Source organism: Chlorocebus sabaeus, chromosome 4, assembly GCF_047675955.1.
Source record: "Chlorocebus sabaeus isolate Y175 chromosome 4, mChlSab1.0.hap1, whole genome shotgun sequence".
Lineage (NCBI taxonomy): Eukaryota > Metazoa > Chordata > Mammalia > Primates > Cercopithecidae > Chlorocebus > Chlorocebus sabaeus.
This window is the reverse complement of record NC_132907.1, coordinates 58,963,311-58,986,650: the sequence shown is the minus strand read 5'-3', so window position 1 is coordinate 58,986,650 and position 23,340 is coordinate 58,963,311. Positions and strand designations below refer to the sequence as shown.

At 39.9% G+C, this 23,340-nt stretch overlaps 1 protein-coding gene across 1 annotated transcript in view; it reads right to left on the bottom strand.

Moving 5' to 3' along the window:
- Positions 1-17,577, bottom strand: part of LOC103215128 (UDP-glucuronosyltransferase 3A1) — a 42,751-nt gene extending 25,174 nt beyond the window's left edge. The window contains exons 1-2 of the mRNA XM_007961370.3: positions 17,100-17,577; positions 14,717-14,818 (exon numbers count right to left, since the gene is read on the bottom strand). Coding sequence (XP_007959561.1) covers positions 14,717-14,818; positions 17,100-17,193 — 196 coding nt within the window. The 5' untranslated portion in view covers positions 17,194-17,577. The remainder of the gene's footprint in view (positions 1-14,716; positions 14,819-17,099) is intronic.
- Between the last annotated feature and the right edge of the window lie 5,763 nt (positions 17,578-23,340).

The window sequence follows — 23,340 nt, the reverse complement described above, 5'->3', positions numbered from 1 at the left end:
GTATGGGCATATCAAACTGGACTTCCACACACCAAGCTGACCTGGATACTGCCACTGCAGAGTACCCAGTCAGCCAGCAACAGAGAACAGCACTGATTGCCTGATTGTCATCATTCTTCAGGGTAACCCCGTCAGCTATCTGGGTAGCAGATTGATTACACTGGACCAATTCCATTATGAAAGAGATAGAACTTTATTCTTACTCAAAAAGCCACTTACTATGGATTTGACTTGCTTTCCCTTCATGCAGTGCTTCCGCCAAAGCTACCATCCATGCACTTACAAAATGCCTTATCTACTGATGTGGAATTCTACACAGCATTGACTCTGACAAAGAAACTCACTTCACTGCAAATGAACTGCAGCATGAGTACATAATTATGGAATTTATTGTCTTACCATGTTCACCACCATCCTAAAGTGGCTGACTTAATGAAACAGTGAAGGATTTTTAAAAGACAAAGTTACAGCTACAGGTGGTGGAAATACATTACAAGCCTGGGGTAGTGTTCTCCAGGAGACTATATATGTGCTTAATCACATGTAATATATGATGTTGCTTCTCCTATAGCCAGGATTCATGGGTTCAGGTATCAAGGGGTAGAAATGGCAGCATCACCACTCACTGTTTCCCCTAGTGATCCACTATCAGTGTTTTTGCTTCCTGTTCCTGCAGCCTTATGCTCTTTCAGACTAGGGATTTTAGTTCCAAATGAAGGAATGTTTCCACCAAGAGACACAAAAATAATTCTATGAAACAGAAAAGTAAGAATGCAATCCAGCCATTTTTGGCTCCCCATGCTTCTGAATCAAATGGCAAAGAAAGAAGTTACTGTACTGTTTGAAATTGGTGATCCTGATTATCAAGTTGAAATTGTGTTGCCCCTACACATTGGAGGTAAAAAAGGGTAAGTTTGCATTATAGAAGATCTCTTAGGGCATCTCTAAGTATTAATATGCCCTGTGATTAAAATTAGTGAAAAACTGCAACAACCCAATTTAAGAAGGATAACTAATGGTTCATTCCCCACTTTCTTCTTCTGGTAAGAATTTAAAATGGTACAGCCACTTTGGGAAAAGTATGTCCATTTTTTAAAAAGTTAAACAATACGATTCAGCCACTGCGCTTTTAGTTGCTAACCCAGAGAAAAGAATGTAGGTCAGGCATAGTAGCTCATGTCTGTAATCCCAACACTTTGAAAGGCCAAGGTGGGAGGATCACCTGAGGCCAGAAGTTTGAGATTAGCCTGGGCAACATAGTGAGATACCGACTCTACAAAAAATAAATTAGCTGGGATTGGAGGTGCACATCTGTAGTTCCAGCTACTCAAGAGGCTGAGGTAGGAGGATTGCTTTAGCCCAAGTCTGAGGCTGCAGTGAGCCATGATTGTGCCAGTGCACTCTAGCCTGGGCAACAGAACAAGAGCTTGCCTCAAAAAAATAATGAAAGAAAAAAGAAGGAAGGAAGGGAGGGAGGGAGGGAGGGAGGCAGGGAAGGCAGGCAGGCAGGCAGGCAGGAAGGAAGGAAGGAAGGAAGGAAGGAGAGAGGAGGAAGGAAGGAAGGAAGGAAGGAAGGAAGGAAGGAAGGAGGGAGGGAGGGAGGGAGGGAGGGAAGGAAGGAAGGAAAAGAAAAAGAAAAGAAAGAAAGAGAAAGAAAGAAAGAAAGAGAGAGAGAGAGAGAGAGAGAAAGAAAGAAAGAAAGAAAGAAAGAAAGAAAGAAAGAAAGAAAGAAAGAAAGAAAGAAAGAAAGAAAAGCAAGGAAGGAAGGAAGGAAGAAAGAAAGAAAAAGAAAGAAAGAAAGAAAGAAAGAAAGAAAGAAAGAAAGAAAGAAAGAAAGAAAGAAAGAAAGAAAGAAAAGCAAGGAAGGAAGGAAGGAAGAAAGAGAGAAAGAAAAAGAAAGAAAGAAAGAAAGAAAGAAAGAAAGAAAGAAAGAAAGAAAGAAAGAAAGAAAGAAAGAAAGAAAGAAAGAAAGAAAGAAAGAAAAGCAAGGAAGGAAGGAAGGAAGAAAGAGAGAAAGAGAAAGAAAGAAAGAAAGAAAGAAAGAAAGAAAGAAAGAAAGAAAGAAAGAAAGAAAGAAAGAAAGAAAGAAAGTTATAACAGACTTGTACACAAAATGGTCATAGCAGGTTTATTTGTAATATTCCCAAACTGAAAATAACCAAGTGTCTATCAACAGAAAACTAAATAAACACATTTCAGTAATGGATACAATAGAACACTATTGATACAATAGAACAATAAAAATGAATAAATAACTCATAAACACAATATGAATGAATCTATAAATAATAATTTATATTCTTGGGATGTTTGCCCCCTCCAAATCTCATTGAAATGTGACCTCCAAAGATTGAGGTGGGCCTAGTGAGAGGTGTTTGAGTCTTGGGATCAGATACCTCATGGATGGCTTGGTACTGTCACCATGGTAGTGAATTCACACAACAGCTGGTTATTCAAAAGAGTTTAGCACCTCCACCCACTCTTTCTAGCTCCCTCTCTCATCATGTGACTAGCTGGCTCCCCCTTTGTCTTCTGCTATGATTGTAAACTTCCTGAGGCCTCACCATAAGCTGAGCAGATACTGGTGCCATGCTTGTACAGCCTGCAGAACTGTGAGTCAAGTAAACCTCTTTTCTTCATAAATTATGCTGCCTCAGGCAATAGATATGTTATAGCAATGTGAAATGGACTAATACAATAATGTTAATTAAAACAAGGCAAAATAAAAGAATACATATCTTATAATCCCATTTACATAAAATTTAAAAGATACAAACTAACACATAGTGATATGTTAGTGACTAACTAGCAATGGGAGCTGGAAGGTGGGATGACACATAGTGGGGATTGTAAAGGGACAAGAGAAATTTTCTTGGAATGATGGAAATATTCATATCCTAATTATGTTGATGGATTCACAAGTATATACACTTGTTCAAACATCAAATTGTATATATGTTTTAATTTTTACTTTTTTTCTATTTTGGACAGAGTCTCACTTTGTCACCCAGGCTGCAGTGCGGTGGTGTGATTTGGCTCACTGCAACCTCCACCTCCTGGATTCAAGAAGTTCTCCTGCCTCTGCCTCTTGAGTAGCTGGGATTACAGGTGCACACCTCCAGGCCTGGCTAATTTTTGTATTTTTAGTACAGATGGGCTTTCACTATATTGGCCAGGCTGGACTTGAACTCCTGACCTCAAGTGATCCACCCACCTCGGCCTCTCAAAGTGCTGGGATTACAAGCATGAACCACTCTTTATTAGTCCATTTTCACGGACACTACCAAGGTCAGGAATGACTACCAGAAATAATCAGGTAGCATAATACCCAGACATCATACAAGGCCTCTCTCCAAACCCCTACTCATCTTGGATTCAACTCTTGATATTTAGTAAAGATCTAAAGATAAGTTTTCCAAGCAGTTGGAAAAAGTATGGCATTTTGATCATTATCTAACTCCTGTCATTATCTATCCATGGGTTCTGATATTCAGAAAAAAGGCAATTTTACTTTATTAAGTTCCATAAATCTTAACAACATGAAATTTACTTTATGTTTTATGATAGATGAAGATGCTGTACATTTCACTCCTCAGGGCTACGGTAAACAACACTTATAGAGAAAGAGAAAAGCCCAGTGGCCAAATTAGAAACCTGAATTGCAATTATGGATTTCCTCATATTAGCTATTGATCTGCTCTCCTACCTAGTTACTAAAAAAGTCAAAACTGACCTGCCGGTCAGGATGGGAATTTTCTGGTCAGGAGAAGAAAATCACTGCCCTGAGTGTTTGGAGTCAGCCCATGAAGATCACTGATATAACTTGGGCAGTCACCCAAAAACAATGAGGACCTGTCACTTGGAGAAAAATATACCAGGTAGACGGTGAGGCACAGAAAACTGTCTTAAAGAAAGAAAAAGAGGCCTTCTGCTTCCAAAATGGTGTCAGAGAATCAAGCTAGCTTCTCTCCCCAATTACAGAAAACCAAAAATAAATATACAGTGCTGAGATTATCACCTGCAATACCCCAGAACTCAAATATGAGAAGGAGACAGTTCCAAGGGCCACAGAAGAGTGAAAAAACTCCAAATAGGCAGTAAGAGAACTGAAATTCCATATCTATGATGCCCCTCCCCCATATATGCCCATCACCAAGCATGTCAAAAATTTTCCCCTCTCACTTTTACACTGAAAAAAGTGAAGTTAAGGTGGACAACCAACTTCCCCACCATCTTGGGTCCTCTGATAGAAGACCTGTCCCTGCCTTAACCCACAAGAAGCATGACAGTGTCTGAAAGGAGAAATAGCCTTGAGGACAGAGACAAAGGGAGCCCAGAAACAAAGGGAGGAGGCAGGACTACCATTCCCAACTCTGGATACTCTGCTCTGTAACTCAGTCAAAGGAGATGCCAAATCAGAATGGATGTTCAGTAACACCATGCTGTAAAAGGTCCATTCCACAGGTCTTCTCGACACAAATCCCTAACCAGCCTTCCTACACTACCAATATATCCCTTTTGGGACTTTCTTGATTCAGGATGAGTGGCACTCTGACTGTGCTAGAATCAAGGCAAACCTGGGATTAAGGTGTCATCTAGAGCTGAAGAGGAGGCAGCAGCCTAGTGGAAAATAAAAAGCAAGAGAAAAAAAAAAACATCAACAGGCAAAGTGCAAAGAATCTCTAACCAAACATATCCAATTGAAACCAAGACAAGACAGACAAAGAAAACTGGAAAAAATAACTAATCCTTCAATGCAAAGACACAGACCTATATCCACAAGAAACAACATGAAATGGAGAATCATGACCTCCCCAGACAGACACAAGAAATCAGTGACTGACCCTAATAAGATGGCAATATGTAAACTCTCTGACCAAGAATTCAAAAGAGTAGTTTAAAAGAAATTCATCAATCTCCAAGATAACACAGAAAAGTAATCCAGAAATTTATCAGAGAAATATAATTTTAAAACCTGAATTAGTTCAGTCACAGTGGCTCACGCATATAACGTCAGCTACTCAGAAGCTGAGGTGGGAGGATTGCTTGAGGTCAGGAGTTCAAGACCAGCCTGGGCAACATAGAGAGACACCATCTTTAAAAAAATGAAATCAGCTGGGCATGGAGGCTCATGCCTGTAATCCCAGCACTTTGGGAGGCCAAGGTGGGTGGATCTCCTGAGGTCAGGAGTTCAAGACCAGTCTGGCCAACATGGTGAAACCCCGTCTCTACTAAAAATACAAAAAAATTTAGCCGGACATGGTGGCGTGTGCCTGTAGTCCCAGCTACTTGGGGGGCTGAGACAGGGGAACTGCTTGAACCTGGGAGGTGGAGGTTGCAGTGAGCCAAGATTGCACCACTGCACTCTAGCTTGGGCAACAGAGCGAGACTCCATCTCAAAAAAAAAAAAAAAAAATCAAAAAATAAATTAGTTGGCACAGGCCTATAGTCCCAGCTACTCAGGAAGCTAAGGCAGAGGATCTCTTGAACTCAGAAGTTCAGGGCTGCAATGAGCTATGATTGCAGCACCACTGTACTCTAGCCTGGGTGACAGAGCAAGACTTATCTCTAAAAAATGTTTTAAATGAAATAATAGGAAAAAATCAAACAAATCTTGGCACCAAGAAACACATTTGCTGAACTGAATAATTCATTAGAGATGTTCAACAGCAAGATGGATCAAGTAGAGGAAAGAATCAGTAAGCTCAAAAACAGCCTATTTGAAAATATAAAGCCAGAGGAGAAAAGACAGAAAAAAAGGATGAAATGGAACAAAGATTACTTACAAGGTATATAAAATTACCTCAAAAGACCAAATCTAAAAAGTATTGGTGTTCAAGAGGGAGTTGGGCAAGAGCAAGGGATAGAAATCTTCGAATAAATAGTAACAGAAAACTTTCCAAAACTTGAAAAGGCGATAAATATCCAAGAAAAGGAAGGTCAGGGAACACCAAACAGACCCACATAAAACTACCCCAAGGTATATAATAAATTCTCAAAGATCACGGACAAAGAGTGGATCCTAAAAGCACCAAGAGAAAAGTGCCAAGTAACATAAAAAAGAGGTATAATTCATCTGAAAATAGACTTCACAATGGAAACCATACATGCCAGGGAGAGTAAAATGACATTTTCAAAGTGCTGAAAGAAGAACAACTGTTACCCAAGAATATTGTATCCAGTAAAGCTATCCTTCCAATACGAAAGAGAGACAGAGTATCTCCCAAATAAAAGCTATGAGAATTCACAACTACTAGATTACCAGATCTGTCTTATAAGAAAGGCTAAAGAGAGCTCTCCAATCTGGGGGAAAAAAACACTAACATGCAAAAATAAAATACATGAAGGTATAAAATCTACTGGTAAAATTAAGTGCATGGATGCACCCAGAATAGTCTATACTGTACTTGTGGTGTGAAACCCACTCATTACTCTAGTATGAAGCCCAAAAGACAAATCTATTGAAAACAAAATAATAGCCACAGCAACCTATTAATACATAGGCAATACAAAAGTATACACATTGAGATAGCATAAAGTCAAAATGAGGGAGGGATGAAGTTAAAGTGCAGAGGTCATTTTTCTCTTTTTGATTGTTGTTTGTATTCTGTTCTTTTTGACCTAAGTTGTCATTTATTTAAAATAATTTGTTATGTCTATAAGATATTTTAGAAGCCTCATGGCAACCACAATACAAAAATTTATAATAGGATTCATTAAAAATAAAAAGCAATGAATTAAACATGCTGCCAGAGGAAACAACTTACCCACAAATGAAGACAGAAAGGAAGAAAGAAAGAAAGGAGTTACAAAACAACCAGAAAACAAGCAACAAAAAGTAATTACATATAAAAAAAAAAAAGCACTGAATGTAAATGGACTCAATTATCCAATTAAAAGGCATATAGCTGAATGGAGAAAGAAACAAGACTCAACTATATGCTACATTAAAAAAAAACCCCACAATACCCATAAAGACACAGTAGAGTAAAAGTGAAGGGATGGGAAAAGATATGCCATGCAACTGGAAACCAAAAATGAGCAGGAATACTATACTTACATATCAGATTAGATAGAATATGGCCGGGCGTGGTGGCTCACGACAGTAATCCCAGCACTTTGGGAGGCAGAGGCAGGCAGATTACCTGAGGTCAGGAGTACGAGACCAGCCTGGCCAACATGGAGAAACCTCGTTTCTACCAAAAATACAAAAATTAGCTGGGTGTGGTGGCACATGTCTGTAATCCCAGCTACTTGGGAGGCTGAGGCAGAAGAATAGCTTCAGGCCAGGAGACAGAGGTTGCAGTGAGCTAAGATTGTGCCATTGCACTCCAGCCTAGCTGACAGAGCAAGACTCTGTCAAAAAAAAAAAAAAAAAAAAAAAAAAAGAATACAAATAAAAGACTGTAAAAAGAGACAAAGAAGGTCTCTATAGAATGATTAAAGGGTCAGTTCAGCAAAAAGATATAACAATTTTACATATCTGTGCACTTCATACCAGAGCTCCCAAGTATACAAAGCAAACATAAATAGATCTAAAGAAAGAGACAGGGTGCAATACTATAATAGTAGGGAACTTCAACATCCCACTTTCAGTAACGGACAGATTATCTAGACAGAAAGTCAACAAAGAAACACTGGAGTTAAGTTGATAGTAATAAATGCCTATACTAAAAAGTTCGAAAGGCTTCATATAAACAATCTAATGATACACTTCAAGGAACTCTAAAAACAAGAACAAAAAAAACCCCAAAATTAGTAGAAAGAAAAAAGTAAAAACATCAGAGCAGAAATAAGTGAAATAGAGACTAAAACAAAGACACAAGATCAATGAAGCAAAAAGTTGACTTTTTAAAAGAATAAACAAAATCAACAAATCTTTAGCCAGATGATACGGTGTGGCTGTGTTCCCATCCAAATCTTATCTCAAGTTGTGATCCTTAGTATTGGAAAAGGGACCTGGTGAGAGATGATTGGATCATGAGGGAAGATTTCCCTCTGGTTGTTCTCATGATAGTGAGTGAGTTCTCACAATATCTTGTTGTTTGAAAGTGTGTACAGCACTTCCTCCTTTGCTCGTTTTCCTCTCCTGCTCTACCATGGTAAGACATTCTTGCTTCCCCTTTGCCTTCTGCTGTGTGTAATAGTAAGTTCCCTGAGGCCTCCCAGCCATGCTTCCTGTGAAGTCTGTGGAATTGTGAGTCAATTATACCTCTTTTCTTCATAAATTACCCATCTCAGGTAGTTCTTCATAGCAGTGTGGAAATAGACTAATACAGATAATTGGTACCAGAGAAGTGAGGCATTGCTATAAAGATACCTGAAAATGTGGAAATGACTTTGCAACTGGGTAACAGGCAGAGGTTGGAACAGTTTGGAGGGCTCAGAAGGAGACAGGAAGATGTGGAAAAGTTTGGAACTTTCTGGAGACTTGTTGAATGATTTTGACCAAAATGCTGACAGTGATATGGACAATGAAGTCCAGGCTGAGGTGATCTCAGATGGAAATGAGGAACTTACTGGGAAATGAAGCAAAGGTCACTCTTGCTATGCTTTAGCAAAGAAACTGGTGGCGTTGTGACCTTGCTCTAGAGATTTGTGAAACTTTGAACTTGAGAGAGATAATTAGGGTATCTGGCTGAAGAAATTTCTAAGCAGCAAAGCATTCAAAACATGGTCTGGCTACTTCTAAAAGCCCATGTTCATTTGCATAAGCAAAGAGAACTTATATTTCAAAGGGAAATAGAGTATAAACTTTTGAAAAATTTGCAGCCTGACCATGTGGTAGAAAAGAAAAACCCATTTTCTGGGGAGAAATTCAAGCAGCTACCTGCAGAAGCTTGTATAAGTAAAGAGGAGCCAAATGTTAATAACCAAGACAATGGGGAAAATATCTCTAAGGCATGTCAGAGACCTTCATGGCAGCCCCTACAATCACAGGCCCAGAGGCCTAGGAGGGGAAAATGGTTTTGTGGGCTAGGCCCAGGACCCCACTACTCTGTTCAGCCTTGAGACATGGCCCTCCAGCTGCTCCAGCTCCAGTCATGGCTAAAAGAGGCCCAGGTACAGCTAAGGTCATTGCTTCAGAGTGTGCAAGCACCAAGACTTGGTGGTTTCCATGTGGAGTTAGGCCTGCAGGTGTGCAGAAGGCAAGAGTTGAGACTTGGAAGCCTCCATCTAGTTTTCAGAGGACATATGAAAATGCCTTCATGTCTGCTGCAGAGGTGGAGCACTCATGGAGAACGTCTACCAGGGCAATGCAGAGGGGAAATGTGGGGCTGAAGCCCTCAAACAAAGTCCCCACTGAGGCATTGCCTAGTGGAGCTGTCCTCCAGACCCCAGAATGGTAGAACCACCAACAGCTTGCACCATCCTCCTGGAAAAGCTTCAGGCACTCAACACCAGATCACTAAAGCAGTCATAGGGGCTATACCTTGCAGAGCCACAGGGGCAGAGCTGCCCAAGGTCTTAGAAGGCCATCCTTTGCATCAGCGTGCCCTGGATGTGAGATATGGAATCAAAGGAAATTATTTTGGCACTTTAAGATTTAATGGCTTCCTTGCTGGGTTTCAGACTTGCATGGGGCCTATACTCCCTTTGTTGAGGACAATTTCTCCCATTTGGAATGGGAGTATTTACCCAATGACTACACTCTCATGGTATCTTGGAAGTAACTGACTTGTTTTAGATTTAAAAGGCTCACAGGCAGAAGGGACTTGTCTTGCTTCAGATGAAACTTTGCACTTGGACTTTTGATTTAAGGCTGGAATGGGTTAAGATTTTGAGGGACTGTTGAAAAGGCATGGTTTTGTTTTGAATTATAAGAAGGACATGAGATTTGGAATGGGCCAGGGGTGGAATGACACAGCTTGGCTTTGTGTCCCCACCCAACCTCGCCTCACATTGTGATCCTTAGTGTAGGAGAAGAAGCCTGGTGGGAGGTGATTGGATCATGTGTGCAGATTTCCCCTTGCTGTTCTCGTGACAGTGACTGAGTTCTCATGAGATTTGGATGTTTGAAAGTGTGTAGCACTTCCTCCCTTGCTTTCTCTCTCTCCTGCTCCACCATGGTAAGATGTGCTTGCTTTCCCTTCACCTTCTGCCACAATTGTAAGTTTCCTGAGGCCTCCCAGCCTGTGAGTGAATTGCACCTCTTTTCTTCATAAATTACCCAGTCTCAAGTAGTTCTTTACAGCAGTGTGAAAACAGACTAATACACCAGACTAAAAAATAAAAAGAAGATCAAAAAAATAAAATCAGAAACAGAAAAAAAGATATAACAACTGAGACCACAGAAATACAAAGAATCACTAAAAGTCTCTATATTATTACAAACAACAATATGCCAACAAATTGGAAAACCTAGAAGAAAAGGATAAATTCCAAGGCACACAAAACCTACCAAGACTGAGCTATGAAGAAATAGAAAACCTCAACAAACTTATGATGAAGAATGAGATCAAAGCCATAATAAAGAGTCTCTCATTAAAGAAAAGCCCATGACCTGATGAATTCACTGATGAATTCATCAAACATCCAAATAACTAATTCCAATTCTACTCAAAGACTTCAAAACAATTAAAGATCAGGGACTATTTTCAAACTCATTCTATAGGAGCAGCCATACTCTGATACCAAAATCAGACCGGGGCATAATAAGAAAAAAAAAAACACTATAGGCCAATATAACAGATGAAGATAGATGCAAAATCCTCAACAAAATACTAGTAAATCAAATTCAACAACACATTAAAAAGATCATTCACCATGAACAAGTGAGATTCATCCCAGGGATGCAAGGGTAGTTCAATGTATGCAAATCAACAAACATGATACATCACATTAACAGAACCAAGAACAAAAACCATATGATCATTTCAATAGATGCATAAAAGTATTCAGCGAAATCCAACACCTTTTTATGATTTAAAAAAAAACCCTCAACAAACTAGGTATAGAAGGAACATACCTCAAAATCATAAAGGCTATATATGAGACACCACAGCTAACATCATATCAAATAGCAAAAAATTGAAAATAGCTAAGATCTGAAATAAGACAAGGATGCCCACTTCCATTACTTTTATTCAACATCATAGTGGAAGTTCTGGACAGAGAAGTTATGCAAGAGAAATAAATAAAGACATCCAAATTGGAAAGGAAGTAGTCAAATTAGCCTTGTTCACAGAAAACATGATTTTATACTTAAAAAACCTAGAGACCCCAGCAAAAAACTATTAGAATTCATAAGCAAATTCAGTAAAGTTGCAGGATAAAAAAAATCAACATACAAAAATCAGTAGCATTTCCATGTGCCAACAGCAAACAACCTGAAAAAGAGAGCAATAAAGAAATTCCATTTATAATAGCTACAAAAAAATATAAAATACCTAGAAATCAATTTAACAAAAGATGTAAAAGATATATATGGAAAACTGTAAAACTCCAGTGAAAGAAAATGAAGAGGACACAAGAAATTGAAAGCTATTCTTTGTTCATGGACTAGAAGAATAAATGTTGTTAAAATGCCAAAACTATTCAAAGCAAACTTACAAATTCAATGCAATTATTATCAAAATATCAATGACATTATTTACAGAAATAGAAAAAAATTATAAAATGTATATGGAACCATAAAAGATCCTAAGTAACCAAAGCAATCCTCAGCAAAAAGATTTAAGCCAGAGGCATCAAACTACATGACTTCAAACTATACTGCAAATATATAGTAACCAAATCAGCATGGTCCTGGCATGAAAACAAACACATAGACCAACGGAACAGAAGAGCCCAGATAAAGACCCACACATGTATAGTGACCTTATCTTCAACAAAGATACCAAGAACATACAATGAGGAAAGGACAGTCTTTACAATAAATGATGCTGGAGAAACTGTAAAACTGGATAGATACAAACAACAAAACCAAACCACTATCTCTCACCATACAAAAAAATAAGGTCAAAGTGGATTTAAAACTTAATTCTAAGATTTAAAACTATGAAAATACTAGAAGAAGACATTGAGAAACTATTCCAAGATATTGGTCTCAGCAAAGACTGTTTTTAGTTAGACGTCAAAAGTACAGGCAACCAAAGCAAAAATAGACAAATGGGATTACATTGAGTCAAAAAGCTTCTGCACAGCAAAGGAAACAGTCAACAAAATGAAAAGAAAAACCAAAGAATGGAGAAAATATTTGCAAACTATTCATTTCACAATGGATTAATAACCAGAATATATAAGCAGCTCAAACAACTTAATAGCAAATAATTTAGTTAAACATAGGAAAAAATCTGAATAGACATTTCTCAAAATAACCAACAGGTATATAAGAAAATGTTCGGCATTATTTATCATCAGAAAAATGCATATCAAAATCACAATGTGATATAATCTCATCACAGTTAAATGGCTTTTATCTGAAAGACAGGGAATAATGAATGCTGACAAGAAAGTCAAGAAAAGGGAACCCTCATACACTGTAAATTAGTACAGCCGCTATGGAAAACTCTACTAAGAATCTTCAAAAAACTAAAGACAGAACTACCATATGATGCAGCAATTCCACTACTGGATATACAATCCAAAAGAAAAAAGTCAGTATATCGAAGAGATAGCTGCATTCTCAGGTTTATTGCAGCACTGTTTACAATAACCAAAATAAGGCAATCAACCTAAGTGCACATCAGTGGACTAATGGATAAAGAAAACGTGATTTAAATCCACAATGAAATATTATTCAGCTATAGAAAATAATGAAATCCTGTAATTTACAGCAACATGGATTGAATTAGAGGCCATTATATTAAGTGAAATAAGCCAAGCATAGAAAGAGAAATATCCCAAGTTCTCATCCATATGTAGCAGCTTACAAAAGTGGATCTTATGAAAGTAAAGAGTAGACCGGTGATTACTAGAGACCAGAAATGGTAGTGTAGAGGGGAGATGGATAGAGGTTGATTAATGAGTACACAGCTATAGCTTTACAGAAGAAATAAGATCTTGTGTTTGAAAGATAAGTAGGGTGACTATAGTTTACAATAATTTATTGTATATTTCAAAGTAGCTAGAAGAGAATAATTTGAATGTTTCTACAATAAAGAAAGAACAAATATTCAAGGTCATGCATATCCCAATTACACTGATTTGATCCTTACAAATTATATAAATGTATTAAGTTATCACATGTACCCTGAAAATATGTACATCTATTATGCAGCAATAAAAAGGTATAAATCTTTTTTAAAAGGAAAAAGAGTCAGAACCTCAAATAATTATGTTCTCCTTTAGGCTGCTATCCTATACTTGATATTTCAGTTATGAATTGGAAAAATATTACATGTGAGCACAAGAAACCTACACTTCTTCAGTGTCCCTGAAGTCATTTAGTTATTAAAGTTTTAAATAAGGAAGTGATGGAAACATGTAGTTAACAAATGTTGAAATATTTCAATACACTGATTTGGCTATCAGACTATCAAAAACAACCCAATCAAGTGTTTTTCCTATTTTCAGAGCTCTACCCAAATACTACTGCAAAATAGAAGAAAGAATATTTCATCTCAGCCTCAGAACTGTCCAAAGATTGAGGAATACTGAAAGAAACTCCAGAACAACTGAACCCCAACACTTGAACCCAAAGATAAAACTGAACAGATCCATGGATCCACAGAATCATTTGTAGATTTTGGTGTGCATGGTCTGCTAAAGTAGTGGGTCTATAGCTTTCAGCAGTTTCTCAAAGGCTATTGGAACCACCAAAATAAGATGACCATATATTACTGCTGAGAAATCAGATTGACTATAAGGCAGATACAAAGGGAAATGTATAAAAAGGATATTCGGTGAACATTCTGAAACTCAATCTAGAGGGTGATCAAGAGTGCATTAAAACTATCTGAACATTAACAAGGCCTGAAGTTTACCTTCAGAATTTTATAATGACTCAGACTTTTTCTCCCAAGATGGTTAATTTTTGATGTTGTTCAAAGTTTCAGAAACCCTCAGAATGAGAAACCCAGAACCTGAAGACCCAGATTCACCCAACTCTGTTATTAATTTCTCATTTGACATTAAACAAATTATTTAAGTTCTCTGGTCCTCCTTCTCCTTGTCTGTCAACAGAATTTGATGAGTTTCATTTTAGTTACCATTCTTTGGAGGCAATGAATCAATTAAGAACTTTTGACATCATTATGCACAATTTATGTATAGCTACAAATTTTTCAAGCATATGAGGTCACGTTAATCATATATTCCCATCTCAGTTCATAATTAAGAGGCTCCCTGGGAAATCTTTCATAAATTTCAAGTCTCTCAAGAATAGAAAGTAACCTGTGGGATAGGAAGAACTTCTATACTTATATAATAAAAGCTTGAAATATGGCAAAATATTTCTGCTCAAAAAAAATTTAAGCCATACTATTGTGTAGTGTTCCTCAAAATTATTAATAATAATGTGTGGAAAGTTGTCTAGAATAGGATGACACTCAGGTAAGTGGTAAAACACAGAAGTATGGCATGTGAAGTCTTAGTCTACAGACCCCAATAAGAATTCCAATACTTAACATGAACACGCACCCACACACACATTTATTCATCCCAAAATAAGACTACATTCAAAAAAGATTTCACTATGCAGCTCTATAAAAAAGATATTATCACTTTTTTCTTAGAGTAAAAGAATATAAAAATTAGTTTTTAAAAAAGATACCTGGGATTAAAAGGTTTCCACTCTGAGGAAGCATAGTCACATTATGACCATGCTCTTGAAGAATCTGAGACACCCGGTTCAACAGTAGGTAATGGCTTCCACCTAGAAACAATGCACAATGTCATTCTGTACAGATGAAAATAGAGTTTCCGATGACAATATGGGAGTTGGCAGGAGAGAATGGAAATTCAGCAGAAAAAGTTTAGGGAAGAGGAAAGGTGAACAGTGAGCAGATGGACACAAGTGCTTCCTGTTCCTCAATCTCACTTTGGGTAATGCCCGGCACATGCACCAAAAGCCTTCCTGTCCTATGTGCAGGATCTGTGGCAATCCTCCATCAAAGATTTCCATTTGTGGCTCAAAGTCTCTGTGTCAGTATAATGAGCTTCTCTGTGATTACGCCTGTAAAAGTTGCTCATCTTAAGGTACATACTGCATGTTAATTGGGGCCTTAGAGAGACAGTGTCTCCAAAATATAACTGCAATGATAGAAAATACAGCACAGTAGTGTCAACATTAGTATGAAGAGTTCCTAATGAGCAATCAGTCAGAGCTATCTGTCATTCTGTTCTGGAAAAGTATGCTACTGTAGCAGACAGAAATATAGAAGTTACAAGGTGAGTCTAAGAAACTGCCATTGGACAGAAGCTACTACTTAGAGCCCAAATCTTTGTGATTCAAATGTATTTGGCAGGAAATTACTCAATTTGGCCAGTATTCAACTTATAATTAAGATATCTGAGGACAACTGTGGAGCCCTTGGGGTGGACCTACAAGATCCTGGTTGCATCAAAAACTAAGGAATCACTGATTCTAGGAAAACCCTACCACGCTAAGGAAAGAGAAGCTTGGTCCTCAAAAGAGGTAAAACTTTTATCACGTTAATATCTTCTCTTAGAAGATCCTTCACTAGAATCTAAGGGTCTCAGCAGCAAAAAAAAAGGAAGATCAGAAGAGAAATTAATGGAAAAATGCCAAGAGTTTGAGGATGGAGGTGGAAGGGGAGTGGAGAAGTACTGTGCAGCTCTCTGAATGACTCGGTTTACTTATACCCAGACGTGAATAGTCTAAAGCAACGAGGGATGTATAAAGTACAAATCTGCAACAGGTCTTGCTCAAATTTTAATCCATGTAAGAACAGGGAATCGGGAAGAAGGGGTCCTCACAGAAACAGCCATTCATAGTGAGTCTTAAGAGGTCAAATGGCTTTCTGGGGCAAAGACCAGGATTCCAGCCCCTGGATTCAGAAATGATACCAGCTTCCTTTTGGAGTCTGAGGAAGGAGGACGGTGTACTTTCAAGAAGTCAAGAAGCTCTGTTGCAATGGACTAACACGGTTTCTTAGTGATTTTTGAAAATCCTTAGTGAAAAGGGCTTCAGAGCAGAAGTTGTGGTGAGCGTGGTCTTGGGGTAAGAAACCCTAAACAATTCTTCATGGGACATTAGGGAGGCCTCGTGGGCTCTTAAGAAAGGCATCTCACTTCCTGTCCCTCAGTTGCCCTCTCAGAAAACCAAAGTGGACACTAAATTAGACGATCCGTGGTTCCTTCCAGCTCTACAAGCCCTGATTCTCCGTGATCTAAAAGGACTCCATTAGAGCCCACTACGGATTGAAATAAAGTCTTGGGGAGGCTCGATCCTCGGATCGAGCTCATATATAATTCTCTTTCATCTTCTACTTCCTTTGAAATAAAAGTGAAATAAAACTGACGCCCAAAATGCTGAATTAACAGTTCCATGAATCCCTCAAAAACGGTCAGCGGCACAGGTAAAAGGAATGAGGCTCCAAAAGATCCGAATGACTTGGGTCCTCTCCTCAGCCCTGGGCAGTTCTCCAGGTTTCCCGTGGAGGAAAACACTCCACTGGCCTTGCAGCCATGAAATACCTGCCTGCGCCACCCTGGCTCCGGACGCAGCTTCACAACATTTGCGGTGCTGCCCTCAGGAGCGCCTTTCCCTGTTCTCCAAGAGCCTGAAAACGCTCACCACCGTTTCTACTGGAAGCTACTGCGCACCCCCGCCCCATGGAGCTTGGGTGAGCCTCTGAAAGTCCCACTGCGCTCTGGAGAAGGCAGCGCAGGAACTCAAGCTCTGGTCCTGGTCTCAAATTTCTGGCCCCAACCCTGCGGGATGGGGAGCGCGTCCTGAACAAGAAGAGAGAGGAAAGGAGAGTCTCTTTTCTCCAAAACTATCTTCCCCACCTCAGCAATAGAGGCCCCTCTCTGCCCCACAGCTGGATGGGCTTCCCCCTCCTCCAGCCGGGTCCGCAAGCCGAGCCTGGAAAATCGCCTGGATGACTCTGATCAAGCGCGGTTCGCTGGAGCCCTGGCAGTCCGGGTATCCGGGACGCGCCTGTCTGGGAATTCTCCGGCCAAGCACTCACCCAGTGTAGATATTGTCAGGATTTTGGCAGTCTCTGAGAGCAGGACCCCAGAGAGAAGGAAGCCCACTAGAAGCAGCACCCGCTGCCCAGCCATGCTCACTTCTACGGAAGCCGCGGATCTCAGCCTGTGCTGCGCGCCCTGCGCCTGGCTAAGGGACTCTGTGCACCTCAGTGCGCCAAAGGCACCGGCTGTGGGCCTAGGAAGACGTAGGAGACAGGATTCTGCCAATTCTCTTGCCCTTCTGTTCGTTCTCTTTCCCTCTGCCCCTCCTCCCTGGGTGCATGCTCCATGCGTTAATCTGCCCTCACCCTATCAAACTACCTGAAGTCAGTAGGAGGGGGTTGGTAACCTGATCTGTAATCTTTCTCTGCCTGTGTAATCACAGCTGTCCTATCTGGAAAATCCTTACTAAGAGCCAGGAATGACAGGAGCCTCAGTAAACCACGTTAATGAAGGCTCTATCCCCAAGGAAACTGCCTGTCTTTAGTGGAGCTGTCTGAACTTATGGTACTCTACTTCCCTTCCAGCTGCCTCTATTACCTCATAGTGCCATCTCCATGCCCCCATTTTCCCCAGAAACCTGCTGAAAATCTCTAGCTAGTGTCCCAAGCTCAAGATGTCCCTGAGAGCAAATCCTTAAGGGAAACTGATCTACCCTTTCTGAGGGCCTCTTTAGAAGATAACGTTCATGAAGAGGAGCTACTAGTGTTCTAATTCTGGAAGTCACTCTGAGTCTGTACCTGGAGATTGAAATTCAAACACAGAGACTATGATTCTGAATGTGTATCATGAAATAGACCTGGTGATATTTTGATAATCTCCCCAAAGCACAAACTGAGAATAGCTTGTAATTCCACACCCTTGAAAGGTCAACCCTGGGAAGGACAGGGATCACTATACCAGATATGGTCACCTTTGTACTCTCTATCCTCAAACCAAGACTTACTTAGGAAAGGCTTTCAGAGCAATTCTAGATAGGCAGAGAAATCCTTCCATGGGTTATATCTACCGGCTGCAATGGGCCCTTGAATTCTGCTTGTCCTATTCCTGCCTTCAGTTTACAAGTATTATATTTTTAATCTGAATTTAAAGCATTACATTTTATTTAAAGCATTACATTTGTGCATCCCTCACCTAGACATGTCCATTGTGGAGAGGGAGGAAATGAGAAAGAGAGAGAGTCAGACAGACACATGCACAAACATACACACCCCCACACACACACTTACACACACACACAGGCTAGGGGAAGGGAAAGGGAGAAGGGGAAAGAGAAGTGTGGCGAGGGAAGGTTTACCGGTCATCACAAGACTCCAGTCCATCTATTCTTATACCTTTTATAATGCATTAGCAAAATAAAGGACTTGCTATCAAGCTCCAAGCTCTTCATTTATTCAGCAATTATTTTGACAGCTAATTATTATACCAGTTATTGTTTGCTTGTCAGACAGATGCTAAACACAATAAGAAATGAAATACATAATATATTCTTGGGAAATGCTACCAAGAGAAAACAAACAAGGAAAGAGATATGAAAGGTCAAGTATTAGAAGTGTTAACATATTAAATAGTATGATTTAAACCAACTCTAAAAAATTAATGGAGTATGAGAGAAAAATGAGCACAATACTTGATGATATTAAGTAGTTACTGTTGCTTTGGAGAAGAATTTTATGTTATTATGAAAGGAAATTAAATTTGGGGACCCCAAACTCATTTGACCAAAGGGAAAGGTCAAGCTTGGAACTGGGTCGCACAAACCTGCCTCTCCCTTTTGGTTCCTAAATGAGATGGCTACAAGATGGAAAGCTACACACCGCCCCCATATGTTGCCCACAAGGAAATTCCTAATGAGCTCAAAATTTTGTGGTGGCAATGCAAACTGATAGCTTATTTTTACACGTGCAGTCACCCCCAGTCCACCAGACATAAACGCATAGCTGCCCCATTTTGTCTATGTTATCTTATGTAAAAATGCAGATTCCCTGCATGTTTTTCTCTGCTCCATTTGTTTTATGTCATCTTATATAAAAAAATGCAGATTGGCTGGCACAGTGGCTCATGCCTGTAATCCCAGCACTTTGGGAGGCCGAGGTGGGTGGATCACAAGGTCAGGAGATTGAGACCATCCTGGCCAACATGGTGAAACCCCGTCTCTACTAAAAATACCAAAATTAGCTGGGCATGGTGGCACGTGCCTATAACCCCAGCTACTCCGGAGGCTGAGGCAGGAGAATTGCTGGAACCCAGGAGGCAGAGGCTGCAGTGAGCCAAGATCGCGCCACTGCACTCAAGCCTGGTGATAGAGCGGGACTCCGATTCACTGAGCCAGACAAAGGTATGAATGACTATTTTTCCCTACCCACCCCTTACATGAAAATTGTGTACTTCTCAATATCCTACCATCTCCCTTTTACATTTAGAACCCTCAAAATCATCTTTGGAGAAAGGCAAAGACCTATCTCCTGGTGTGCGTCCTTAACTTTGGCAAATAAATCTCCTAAAATGATTGAGTATTGTCTCATCATTCTTCTCTATTGACATCTAGTAACCATGGAGGGATCCTCAGTGAAAGTGACCCAGCCTGCAGTCTCTCATCTCTCGGTGTTTGGTACCAGCTTGGGCACCTCATAGCCCAAACCAATAGGACAATTTTCTGAAGTTCAGGACCTCTTTCCTCCAGGGATCCCTGATCTTCCAAAGTCTTTCAGGGATCTAGGGGTCTGAGATTAATTATTTGCTGTTAAAAAAAAAAAAAAACTCCTTTTTTTTTGTGGGAGTTTCCACTCATTTCCATCAAGGAAGGTGAGCCTGTCTGCTTTTGTATCAGCAGAAAGCAGACTTCAGCTTGGATCTCCATCACTAGGTAAAGAACAGGTTTGGGATTCTGCCTTGCAAATTCTTTTAAATGACTAAAATTAGCATCAACAATCAGCTGGTGTTAATTTCCCGCTAACAGAGCACTCAGAAATCATATAATTTGTGTCATTATTGTTAGTTTGGTTAATGATTTTGTTGTTTGTTGCCAGTTTTGTTTGTTGTGTGTGTGTGTGTGTGTGTGTGTGTGTGTGTGTGTGTGTGTGTGTTGGTTCTTTCCCCTATCAGATTTGACCAACTCCAAACCCTCTAGCTCATGAGGGTAGAATTTTCCACTCTGAAAAAGAAATAAGAGCACCTTGCTCCTCTCAGCCTTTTGGGGCATTCTCAGGTGACTGAGAATCATGTGAGGGTGACGGAGAGAAACACCCTCTAAGATGTTCAGTGCCTCTGAATAGGTTTCCCCCTCAGGAGAACATACTTAGGGTCTAATCTCAACTGAGAGGTGCATATAAGGAGTTGATCCCTCCCACACCTTGGGCCCCTGACACATAGGCCAGGTAGCCGTGATATGGGTGGACTAAACCAGTTCAGGGTGTGATGGCCCTGAAAAGCTAGGTCTACAAGCAGCACATTTGGGGTCCAACATACATCCCAACTTGGTGAAATCCAAAAAGGAACTCTAAATTATGGAGAATGAGGTCTCTAAGACCCTAGAAGAACATAAAGTTCTCCCTTCAGAAACTCCGGATGGGTATTGTGGCAACTAGTCATGCAAATATTTAACCAAGTGGACCACAATAACTAAAGCAGATTCTAAGTTACCATGACCTAAATGGGGATCTTTCGATATGCCCAAATTAGTGTACCTGTGAACCAGGGTGGAAAACTCAGGCACAAAAACTAAGTAACCAGAATGGGGGAGCTACTTTCAATGGTATCTGGAGAGTCACAAAAGGGAGGAAGACTGCTTCATCTCCCTACAGGAGGCCAACGAAAAACTTAGAAATGCTCATCAAGAACTCTCTAATCTTTTCTCTCTCTTAAAGAGCTATTGGCACCTCTTCTACCTCCATCTCCACCTTCACTCTACCTTGACCTCTCTGAACTTCCCTGATCAGATCTGTTCCTCCCTTGTCCTCCATGTCTACCACTCAAACTGACTTCAAAGACCCCACTCCCTGATGATTCCCTGACAGCCCCAGTGGTAGCATCTCATCTGGGTGAAAAAGAGGGAGCCGGCAGGGACATCTCTCATGATTGCCCCATTTCAGGAACAACCTGTAACAGGTAGGAGATCCCTGCCAATTGTTTACCAACCCTGGTCAAAGGCTGAATTACGAGGCATAGTTAAAGAATTTCCTGACCTCCATGAAGATCCAATTGGGTTTGCCCAAAAATATGAGATCATTATCAGAAGCTATGACCCAAGTCATTCAGACCTTTATCAGCTAGTCCACATGTTGGTCTCAGAAGCTAAAGCTAAGGAATGGCTGGAAAAAGCCCAATGGTCAGACCCTATAGCAGATTTAACCCCTGAGGGCCCAATAGAGCCACAACCAACCAACCCCCCAAAATCCAGAAGACAGGCATAAAGAGGCATGGGAATGAGTGACCGCTCTGTTAAATATTTTTCCTTCAGTGTTCCAAAGGGTTGTGAATTGGAATAAAATTCGACAATGCTGCCTGCCAGAACCCAAATGAATCAGTTTTAAATTATTTAACACATTTCAATAAAACGTTAAGACAGTATTGCAGGATGTCAGCTCATTGCTTTGAAAACAATAAAAAATGATACATTATAAAATGCAAATTTCTTAAACAGACTGGATGATGATTTAGCCACCCTTATAAAATGCCACATGACAAATTGGGCCATGATTGGACTAATGAACTAGTTAACTTAGCTAATCAAATATCCTGCACTATGATGAAAAAAAGGAGAAACAGCAGATTGCCCGGGTTATGCATTTACAGCTAAAGCAATTAACCTCTCAAATTTCTCAGCCCCAGAAAGATTTTAAGCTCCCTCCATCTGAAGACTCTTACCTCCCAGTCTGTTACTACTGTAAAAGACCAGGACACCTTAAGAGAGACTGCCTTAGGCTGAAACAAAAGAAAAGGCAGGAGAATGCAACTCAGGAAGACTAGGGATGCTCTGAGAAAGTGCAGGGGTTTCACTTCTCCAAATATTGTACCCTGACAAATTGGGAGAGATTCATATAATAATAAACCATGAGCTTACAACTGCCTTAACTGACACAGGCATGACTATATCTCTGATAAATCCCACCTTATTTAGAAACCTCATTCTTCAGCGTAATAAAATAATTAACATGTTGAGTGTGTCTAATAAAACAATCTCATGTTTTAAGTCAAAACTTATACCTTACCATTTCATCGGAATCAGCCCCCTTGACGCAGGCTCTAAGTGTGACACGCTTAGTAGGTCCCATGTGTTTCTAATATGCCCTGTTAGACAGGGGCTCCTGTCAATCTTTTGGTCTGTGATCTCCTCAACATCCATAATACCCATATCTCTTTTTCACCAAAAGTTGAACTTTTTTAAGAATTAGAGTCAGGGGACCAAAAATACCAAATTAAAAAAGGTCCGGACAATGTACCACAATTTAGTACCAGTAATGTTAAAACATCATCTTGTGACCAGGAAAGTGAAGTGGAGACAGAGAAAGAAATATTAGGGGAGAAGAAAGAACATTGGAATAAAAAGCAGAAAGCAGCAAAACTCCTTTTAACTTTCCCAATCTTCCTGTTAACAACAGAAGCAGAGCACTTGCTAAAGGATGTCCCATCCCACTTATGGTCTCAGTCAAATACAGATATAGGGAATATATTCTCAACTACTCCAATAAAGGTAGAGAAAAACCCAAAGAAATCCCTACTCAATCTTAATATCCTCAATGACAGGGAGCCATAGATGAAATTGTCCCTATCACACAAGATTATCTGAAAAAGGGGCTCATTATTTCCTGCACAATCCCCTGCAATGGCCCTATATTTCCTGTAAAGAAACCAAGCAGGAGAAGATGGAGACATGTGCGGGACTTGAGGGCAATAAACAATGTCATAATACCCAGACACCCAGTAGTCCCCAACCCACATACGCTTCTATCAGCTATACTCACTACAGCCAGTATTTCTCAGTTGGGGGTCTCTGCAGGGCCTTCTTTAGTATTCCTGTAGGTCTGGACTGCCAATATTTGGATATTTGCCTTTACTTGGAAAGAATAACAATACCATGGACAGAAATGCCCCAAGAGTATACAGAAAGTCTCACTTACTTTTCCCAAATATTAAAAGCTGATTTAGAGGATTTGATTTTTTTTTTTTTTTTTGAGATGGAATCTTACTCTGTCACCCAAGCTGGAGTGCAATGGCAGATCTCGGCTCACTGCAACCTCT